Source organism: Cnephaeus nilssonii (genome assembly GCF_951640355.1).
Source record: "Cnephaeus nilssonii genome assembly, chromosome: 24".
Lineage (NCBI taxonomy): Eukaryota > Metazoa > Chordata > Mammalia > Chiroptera > Vespertilionidae > Cnephaeus > Cnephaeus nilssonii.
In genome coordinates this window covers 34,163-44,823 of record NC_137095.1, presented here as the reverse complement: position 1 = coordinate 44,823, position 10,661 = coordinate 34,163, and the positions used below count along the sequence as shown (strand labels likewise).

Sequence of the window (10,661 nt, the reverse complement as noted above, 5' to 3'; positions counted from 1 at the left end):
ACATTGTAGGAAAGACTAGAAATTAACTATAAAATAGCAGTAAATTGAACAAAATAGAGTATAAAGGGAAAATACATCACAATTTCTGGGTCTAGTAATGAAAGGGTTTCGTACATGTGGGATATTCTTGAAATAGAGCAGTAAGCAAAATTAAGCAGCTTTAGAAACCACTATAATTCACTGAAAAGTAGCATTAAACTGTAAATCATACCTGGGAAACAACTGTATATTGCTGCTCAACTTCAGAGAAGAGTATAGAAAGGTGTTTGTACAATGCAGGTAAGTCCGCTAATTACAGCAAAAAGCCAATTGTAAGACATGTAAGAAAGAGGAGGAACTAATAACAAAATAGCAATAAATTGAAGAGAATAGTGAGAGAGCAAGTGGAAAAGAGACCTCCACGTTAGGATACAGTATTGAAAGTGTTTCATACAATGCGGGAAATCTTAGAATAGAGCAAAGAGCACATTTAAGCAGCTTTGGAAACCAATAGAATTCACTCAAAGTAGCATTAAACTGTAAAATAGTTGCGAGACAATTGAATATAGCTTATCAAGTTCACAGAAGAGTGTACAAAGTGGTTTGTACATGTGGGGAAGTACCATAAGTAGAGCAAAAGGCCAGTTATAGGACATTACAAGAAACCAGTAGCATTTCAGAGGAAATAATAATGAATATAACAGAATTGTGGGAGAACAAGTGGAAATGACATCAAAATGTAAGTCTAAAGTCTAGAAAGGATGTTGTACACTGCAGAAATCCTTGAAATAGAGCAAGTGCACATTAAACCGGTCTTTGAACCAGTAGAATTCACTGTAAAGTAGCCTTAATCTGTAAAACATAGTTAAGGGACAAGTGTATAATGCTTCTCAACTTCAGAGAAGAGTGTAGAAAGCTGTTTGTACAATGCAGGTAAGTCTGATAACTGTAGCAAAAAGCCAATTGTAATACCTTGTAAGAAAGACTAGGAACTAAGTGCAAAATAGCAGTAAATTGAACAGAATGGTTCGATTATAACTGTACAATACATCACAATTTATGGGTATAGTAATGAAAGTGTTTCGTATATGCGGGATATCCTTGAAATTGAGCAGTAAGCACATTTAAGCAGCTTTAGAAACCACGACAATTCACTGAAGAGTAGCATTAAACTGTAAATCATATTCAGAGACAAGTGTATATTGCTTATATACTTCAGAGAAGAGTGTAGAAAGGTGTTTGTACAATGCAGGTAAGTCCGCTAATTACAGCAAAAAGCCAATTGTAAGACATGTAAGAAAGAGGAGGAACTAAGAGCAAAATAACAATAAATTGAACAGAATAGTGACAGAGCAAGTGGAAAAGAGATCAGCATGTTGGCAAACAGCAATGAAAGTGTTTCATACAATGCAGGAAATCCTAGAATAGAGCAAAGAGCACATTTAAGCAGCTTGGGAAACCACTAGAATTCATTCAAAATAGCACTGAAGTGTAAAACAGTTGCTAGACAAGTGTATATAGCTTATCGAGTTCACAGAAGAATGTACAAAATGGTTTGTACATGTGGGGTAGTCCCACAAGTAGAGCAAAAGGCCCGTTATAAGACACTGCAAGGAACCACTAGCATTTCAGAGCAAATAATAATGAATAGAAGAGAATTGTGGGAGAAAAAGTGGAAAAGACATCAAAATGTAAGTCTATAGTATAGAAAGGATGTTGTACACTGCAGAAATCCTTGATATAGAGCAAGTGCACATTAAACTGGTCTTTGAAACCAGTAGAATTCACTGAAAAGTGGCATTAAACTGTAAATCATATTTGAGAGACAAGTGTATATTGCTTCTCCACTTCAGAGAAGAGTGTAGAAAGTTGTTTGTACAATTCAGGTAAGTCTGATAACTGTAGCAGAAAGACAATTGTAATACATTGTAAGAAAGACAATGAACTAATTGCAAAATAGCAGTAAATTGAACAGAATAGTTAGATTATAAAGGGAAAATACATCACAATTTATGGGTATAGTAATGAAAGTGTTTCATACATGCGGGATATCCTTGAAATCGAGCAGTAAGCACATTTAGGCAGCTTTAGAAACCACGACAATGCACTGAAAAGTAGCATTAAACTGTAAATCGAACTTGGGAGACAAGTGTATATTGCTTATATACTTCAGAGAAGAGTGTAGAAAGGTGTTTTTACAATGCAGGTAAGTCCGCTAATTACAGCAAAAAGCCAATTGTAAGACATTGTAAGAAAGAGGAGGAACTAAGAGCAAAATAGCAATAAATTGAACAGAATAATGACAGAGCAAGTGGAAAACAGATCACCACGTTAGGATACAGTAATGAAAGTGTTGCATACAATGCGGGAAATCCTGGAATAGAGCAAAGAGCACATTTAAGCAGCTTTGGAAAACACTAGAATTCACTCAAAGTAGCATTAAACTGTAAAACAGTTGCGAGACAAGTGTATATAGCTTATCAAGTTCACAGAAGAGTGTACAAAGTGGTTTGTACATGTGGGGAAGTTCCATAAGTAGAGCAAAAGGCCAGTTATAAGACACTGCAAGAAACCAGTAGCATTTCAGAGGAAATAATAATGAATATAACAGAATTGTGGGAGAACAAGTGGAAAAGACATCAAAATGTAAGTCTATAGTATAGAAAGGATGTTGTACACTGCAGAAATCCTTGAAATAGAGCAAGTGTACATTAAACCGGTCTTTGAAACCAGTAGTATTCACTGAAAAGTAGCATTAAACTGTAAATTATACTTGGGAGACAAGTGTATATTGCTTCTCCACTTCAGAGAAGAGTGTAGAAAGGTGTTTGTACAATTCAGGTAATTCTTATAACTGTAGCAGAAAGCCAATTGTAATACATTGTAAGAAAGACTAGGAACTAACTGCAAAATAGCAGTAAATTGAACAGAATAGTTAGATTATAAAGGGAAAATACATCACAATTTATGGGTATAGTAATGAAAGTGTTTCGTACATGCTGGATATCCTTGAAATCGAGCATCAAGCACATTTAGGCAGCTCTAGAAACCAGGACAATTCACTGAAAAATAGCATTAAACTGTAAATCATACTTGGGAGACATGTGTATATTGCTTCTCAACTACAGAGAAGAGTGTAGAAAGGTGTTTGTACAATGCAGGTAAATCCGGTAAGTACAGCAGAAAGCCAATTGTAAGACATTGTAAGAAAGACTAAGAACTAACTGTAAAATAGCAATAAATTGAACAGAATAGTGACAGAGCAAGTGGAAAAGAGATCACCATGTTAGGATACAGTATTGAAAGTGTTTCATACAATGCGGGAAATCCTAGAATAGAGCAAAGAGCACATTTAAGCAAATGTGGAAACCACTAGAATTCACTTAAAGTAGCATTAAACTGTAAAACATTGGGAGACAAGTGTATATAGCTTATCAAGTTCACAGAAGAGTGTACAAAGTGGTTTGTACATGTGGGGAAGTCCCATAAAGGCCAGTTTTAGGACACTATAAGAAACAAGTAGTAATTCAGAGCAAATAATAATGAACATAACAGAATTGTGAGAGAACTAGTGGAGAAGACATCAAAATGTAAGTCAAATTTCTAGAAAGGATGTTGTACACTGCAGAAATCCTTGAAATACAGCAAGTGCACATTAAGCCAGTCTTTGTAACAACTAGAATTCAAAGAAAAGTAGCATTAATCTGTAAAACATAGTTAAGGAACAAGTGTATAATGCTTCTCAACTTCAGAGAAGAGTGTAGAAAACTGTTTCTACAATGCAGGAAAGTCCGGTAAGTACAGCAGAAAGCCAACTGTAAGACATTGTAAGAAAGATTAGGAACTAACTGTAAAATAGCAGTAAATTGAACAAAATAATTAGATTATAAAGGTAAAATACATCACAATTTCTGGGTATAGTAATGAAAGTGTTTCGTACATGCGGGATATCTTTGAAATCGAGCAGTAAGCACATTTAAGCAGCTTTAGAAACTACTACAATTCACTGAAGAGTAGCATTAATCTGTAAATCGAACTTGGGAGACAAGTGTATATTGCTTATATACTTCAGAGAAGAGTGTAGAAAGGTGTTTGTACAATGCAGGTAAGTCCGCTAATTACAGCAGAAAGCCAATTGTAAGACATGTAAGAAAGGAGGAACTAAGAGCAAAATAGCAATAAATTGAACAGAATAATGACAGAGCAAGTGGAAAAGAGATCACCATGTTAGGATACAGTAATGAAAGTGTTTCATACAATGCGGGAAATCCTAGAATAGAGCAAAGAGCACATTTAAGCAGCTTTGGAAAACACTAGAATTCACTCGAAGTAGCATTAAAATGTAAAACAGTTGAGAGACAAGTGTTTATAACTTCTCAAGTACATAGAAGAGCATACAAAGTTGTTTGTACATGTGGGGACATCCTATAATTAGAGCACAAGGCCAATTATAGGACACTGCAAGGAACCACTAGTAATTCAGAGCAAATAATAGTGAATTGAACAGAATTGTGAGAATACAAGTAGAAAAATATCAAAATGTAAGTCTATAGTCTAGAAACGTCTTTGTACACTGCAGAAAACCCTTTAAATAGAGAAAAGTGCACATTAAACCAGTCTTTGAAACCACTAGAATTCACTGATAGGTAGCATTAAACTGTACAACAGTTGAGAGACAAGTGTGTATAGCTTCTACAGTTCACAGAGGAGTGTACAAAGCTGTTTGTACATGTGGGGAAGTCCCATAAGTAGATATAAAGGCCAGTTGTAGGACACTACAAGAAACCAGTAGTAATTCAGAGCATATAATAATGAATATAACAGAATTGTGAGAGAAAAAGAGGAAAAGACATCAAAATGTAAGTCTAAAGTCTAGAAAGTATGTTGTACACTGCAGAAATCCTTGAAATAGAGCAAGTGCACATTAAACCAGTCTTTGTAACCACTAGAATTCAAAGAAAAGTAGCATTAATCTGTAAAACATAGTTAAGGGACAAGTGTATAATGCTTCTCAACTTCAGAGAAGAGTGTAGAAAGCTGTTTCTACAATGCAGGAAAGTCCGGTAAGTACAGCAGAAAGCCAATTATAAGACATTGTAAGAAAGACTAAGAACTAACTGTAAAATAGCAGTAAATTGAACAAAATAGTTAGATTATAAAGGGAAAATACATCACAATTTCTGGGTATAGTAATGAAAGTGTTTCGTACATGTGGGATATCCTTGAAATAGAGCAGTTAGCAAAATTAAGCAGCTTTAGAAACCACTATAATTCACTGAAAAGTAGCATTAAACTGTAAATCATACCTGGGAAACAAGTGTATATTGCTTCTCAACTTCACAGAAGAGTATAGAAAGGTGTTTGTACAATGCAGGTAAGTCCTCTAATTACAGCAGAAAGCCAATTGTAAGACATTTTAAGAAAGACTAGGAACTAAGAGCAAAATAGCAATAAATTGAACAGAATAGTGACAGAGCAAGGGGAAAAGAGATCACCATGTTAGCATACAGTAATGAAAGTGTTTCATACAATGCGGGATATTCTAGAATAGAACAAAGAGCACATTTAAGCAGCTTTGGAAACAACTAGAATCCACTCAAAGTAGCATTAAACTGTAAAACAGTTTAGAGACAAGCGTATATAGCTTCTCTAGTTCAAAGAAGAGTGTATACAGTTGTTTGTACATGTGGTGAAGTCTCATAAGTAGAGTAGAAGGCCAATTATAGGACACTGCAAAAAACCAGTAGTAATTCAGAGCAAATAACAATGAATATAAAAGAATTGTGAGAGAACAAGTTGAAAAGACATCCAAAATGTAGGTCTATAGTCTAGAAAGGATGTTGTACACTGCAGAAATCCTTGAAATAGAGCAAGTGCACATTAAACCAGTCTTTGAAACCAATAGAATTCACTGCAAAGTAGCATTCAACTGTACAACAGTGGAGAGACAAGTGTACATGTTAGCACAAGGACCAAGCACAAGGTCGCGGCGTCGACCCAACGGGGCCCCGAGAGTGCCCCCAACTTCACGGGTCCCGGGTCCGAGGAGCCCGCGCGAGAGCAGCGGCGACGGCCCCAGGAGCCATCCCGGCCCAAGCCTCAGTCCAACCTCAGGGAGGTCGCGTGTGCGGTGCCCGCCGAAGCCGTCCTCATTCACCAGTCCTGGGACCGAGGGGGCACGGCCGACCGCCTGCTCAACCATCCAGCCGGGGACGTCCTCCCCGGGGGGCTCAAGGGCACTGGCCAAGGCCCTGGTCCCAGAGGGGGAGCAAAGGCGAACAGGAAGAAGAAGAAGAAGAAGAAGAAGAAGCAGGGGCACAGGTCCGTGCCCGCGTGCCAGTGATGCCAGCAGCATGAGTGGCCCAGGAGCCTGTGGGAGAGCCTTGAGCTGAGCGCTGAGGGGTTGGGGTTGGGGGGGGGGGGGCGGGCGTGGTGGGCGTGGTGCGGGGGGGATTGGGAGGGTTGTGGAAGTGTGTGTGTGTGTGTGTGTGTGTGTGTGTGCTACTTTCCAGGGTGCCAGGTCAAGGGTCAGTGATGGGCGGCACAAAATCGCAATTTTGGCAAAGTTGGATACTCCTGAACCCATGTAGGGGGGTGAGGGGCTAGAGAAAGGGGGCGACAGGAGGAAGGTGGGAGGAGGAGGAAGGGGCGTGGTTGTGCGCATTGATTTTAGTCTCTCTGTTCACGTGCCCCGCGTCCTGAAGCCCATTAGCCCATCAGCCCATCAGCCCTTGGCGTCCGCTTCCCAGATCTGCCTGCACTCCCAGGCCCCAGTTCTGCCCCGTGGAGGAGCTGGGTCTCCACTCCTGTGACTAATCACTGGAATGGCTCGATGTCCCCCTCCCAAGGCGCATGCCCAGCTGTGCTGATGTGAACCCGGGTGGATCATACCCGCAGGGTGGCCACGACTGCAGGCAAACGTCCCGGCGCCCTCCCAGGATCCCAGGATCGGCAGCCCAGCACAGCCGGGAGGCTTGTGTGGCGCACGAGAGCCCCCAAAACATTTCCAACCCCTCCCTGGTGGGCTGTCACTGCTCTTGCCACCCTGGAGAGGCCGGGAAATGTGTGACCAGCTGCCCCAGAGTCCTCCAGGTTTTGCACCGCAGCCCCCAGCCCCCGGGTCCGTCCGCCATTGCCAAAGAGGGTTGTCCTGGGCCCACCCGATCCTGTCTAAACATGTGTGGTCGCCTCTCCGACCCAGCAAACGGTGGTGCCGCCCTGCAAGACGTGGAGAAGGTGTCCTGCGGGGGTCCTCGGGCACCTGCGGAATCTCCCAAGTCCTCTCTAAGCCCGGGAAACGCTTCGGCAGGCCCGTGGCGCCCTCTGCTGGTCGATGAGCGCTAATGTGTGTGTGTGTGTGTGTGTGTGTGTGTGTGTGTGTGTGTCCGCCCCGCAGCCTCCTCTGGGGGAGGCAGAGCCAGGTGCCTGGACCTCTCCAGGTCTGGGGAGACCCGAGGGGGTGGCGGGGGTGGGGTGGGGGGGCTGGAGGGGGACGAGCGAACGTCCTGCAAGGAGCGCTGTCTATGAGAATGCAGGGACTTGCGGGGACAGGGGGGGGGGGGCGGGGGGGTGTTTGGCGCGAGGCGACTGGTGGTAGGTGGGGGGAGGGGCGTGCTCATGGATGCGTTCAGAGCACTCAATCAGCGAGTGTGCCTGGGAGACCGCTGACGAACACGCGAACACGTGGCAGCACAAGGACGGCTACCAAGATTTCTGCCGAGTGATCCACGTCTGGGAGATTCACCGTGGCTGTTTTCCTCGTGGCTCGGGCCTGCGTATGATATTTGGCGCTCACGCGAGATTGTGATCACATGTACAGGAAAACTGACCTCATTCGATTAAATGGTTTTGAGAGACAGACGTCGTGCAGCCCGTCTTAAGGACGGCATCCTATGCCTTTCCTAGATTCGCCATGTCCCGCTACCACCAACGAGGTGGCGTACCAGAAGAGAAAGGCATTCCCCGAGAGTCCAGATGGCAGAAGTCAAAAATCAAGGTGCCAGCGGGACCCCTTTCCGTCTGAGGTCTCTGAGGTCGCTGGGCGGGGCCGCTGGTGGCCTCTGGTGTCGCTGGCCCAGTGCCTTCAACTCCAGCGTCCGCCTCCCACGACCTCCAAGGCCAGCTTCGGTGTGTCTGCGTCTCCCGTCTCCCTCCCCTTTCTTCGAGGAACACCAGGCGTGGGGCGCGGAGACCAGCCTCTGTTCAGGAGCACCTTTTCTCGAGACCCTTGCGTTAATCCCACCTGAAAGGTGTGCCTGGGTCCGCCTGGGGCAGGAGGGCCCACACCCTAAAGTTGATTCCATCAAGCCTGGGGGCCACTGATTGGTGGAGCTCGTGGCTCCTCCCAGCACGCTCTGGGCCTATAAAAGGGCGGGTGGGGCGGCCAGGGCCTTCATTCTCAGACCTCCTCTGCCCCGGACGCTTCGTTCTCCAAGGGAGCTTTCAGGGGAGAGATCTCGCGAAGGCCCTGTCCGCGGACATGGAGGCCGCTTCTGCGCACCGGGAAGAGGAGCTTCAGCTCAGGCACCCCCCGAAGGTCGAATCCGCTGGATTCGGTGATGGGGCCGCGGAAGTCCACTGTGGCCCCCGCGGGCCTCAGGAACCACCACTGCCCCGGGAGAGCGGGTGCGCCCCGCGGGGCCCACTGGCTCCCGCCGACACCCCTCCTCCGAGTGGGAGCTGGAGCCCGGGGAGACCCCACGCGGTGGGGGCCGGGCTTCAGAACCTGGGCAACACCTGCTACGCGAACGCGGCCCTGCAGTGCCTCAGCTACACCCCGCCCCTGGCCCGCTACCTGCTGTCCGGGCGGCACTCGGGGGCCTGCGGGCGGCGGGCGTCCTGCGCCCTGTGCGCCCTGCAGGCTCACGTGACCCGGGCCCTCCTGCGCCCCGGGGACGTCATCGTGCCCGAGGGGGAGCTGCTCGCGGGCTTCCACGCGTACCGGCAGGAGGACGCCCACGAGTTCCTCCTGTTCACGCTGGACGCCCTGCAGCGGGCCTGTGTGCCTGAGGAGCGGCCGCCGTCGCCGCCGGGCCGGCCCTCCCAGGAGGACGCCACCCTGATCCGTCGGGTCTTTGGAGGCCACTGGAGATCTCGGATCCAGTGCCTCCGCTGCCAGGGAGTGTCCGACACCCTGGACCCTTACCTGGACATCGGCCTGGACATCCAGGCGGCGCAGAGCGTGACCCAGGCCCTGGAGCTGCTGGTGAGGCCCGAGCGGCTGGGCGGGGCCGACGGCTACCAGTGCGGCAAGTGCCGCCGGAAGGTGCCGGCCACCAAGACGCTGCGCCTGCACGCGGCCTCCAGGGTGCTCACGCTCGTGCTGAAGCGGTTCTCGGCGCTCGCGGACAGCAAGGTGGAGCGGGACGTGCGCTACCCGGAGCACCTGGACCTGCGGCCCTACCTGTCCCAGGGGCGCCACGCGGGCCCGCTGCTGTACCGGCTCTACGCCGTGCTGGTCCACTCGGGCCGCACCTGCCACAGCGGCCACTACTTCTGCTACGTCCGAACCGCGGGCGGCCGGTGGTTTAAGATGGACGACGCCCAGGTGACCGCCTGCGACGCTTCTGAGGCCCTGAGCCAACGCGCCTATGTGCTCTTTTACGTCCAGACCAGTGAACTGGAAGGAGACAGTGGGAAACCCACATGCCCCGGGACCGAGCACAAGGTCGCGGCGTCGACCCAACGGGGTCCCGAGAGTGCCCCCAACTTCACGGGTCCCGGGTCCGAGGAGACCGTGCGAGAGCAGCGGCGACGGCCCCAGGAGCCATCCCGGCCCAAGCCTCAGTCCAACCTCAGGGAGGTCGCGTGTGCGGTGCCCGCCGAAGCCGTCCTCATTCACCAGTCCCGGGACCGAGGGGGCACGGCGGACCGCCTGCTCAACCATCCAGCCGGGGACGTCCTCCCCGGGGGGGCCAAGGGCACTGGCCAAGGCCCTGGTCCCAGAGGGGGAGCCAAGGCGAACAGGAAGAAGAAGAAGAAGCAGGGGCACAGGTCCGTGCCCGCGTGCCAGTGATGCCAGCAGCAGGAGTGGCCCAGGAGCCTGCAGGAGAGCCTTGGGCTGAGCGCTGAAGGGTGGGGGGGGGGGGGGGGGGAGAGGGCGGGCGTGGTGGGCGTGGTGCAGGGGCGATTGGGAGGGTGTGTGGAAGTGGGGGGCGGGTACACTTTTCAAGGGGCCAGATCAAGGGTGTTGAGCAGCATCTGTGTCCTGTATACAACATGTGTGGGGAGCAACACAGCTGCAGAGGCTGCCACACACTCCCGGGGCCCAACCCACCCCAGGACCTGGTGCTGCCTTTTTTTTTTTTTGGTTAATCCCCACCACGTATAGGGATATAGGGGATATAACGGATATAAGGGATATTGGAAATGGGGATATGGGGATATAATCGACATAGGGATATAGGGATAAAGTGATATAGAGATATAAGGGATATAGCGATATAAGGGATATAGGGATATAAGGGATCAAGGCATATAAGGGATAAAGGGATATAGCGATATAAGGGATAAAGGGATATAAGGGATAATGGGATATAGAGATATAAGGGATATAGGAATATAGGTATATAAGGGTAAATGTATAAAGGGATATAAGGGATATAGGGATATAGGGGATATAAAAGATATAGGGATATGGGGCTATAAGGGACTAGGGATATAATCCAGTCTTGTATCAGGGA

General features: G+C 47.8%; 1 protein-coding gene across 1 annotated transcript; it reads left to right on the top strand.

The window, feature by feature from the left end:
* Window positions 1–8,458: 8,458 nt before the first annotated feature.
* LOC307095036 (ubiquitin carboxyl-terminal hydrolase 17-like protein 6) lies at window positions 8,459–9,994 on the top strand (the record flags this gene model as incomplete). The annotated part of the gene is made up of 1 exon (XM_079764214.1): window positions 8,459–9,994. The coding sequence occupies one exon, from the start codon at window positions 8,459–8,461 to the stop codon at window positions 9,992–9,994; it is 1,536 nt and encodes a 511-aa protein (XP_079620340.1).
* Between the last annotated feature and the right edge of the window lie 667 nt (window positions 9,995–10,661).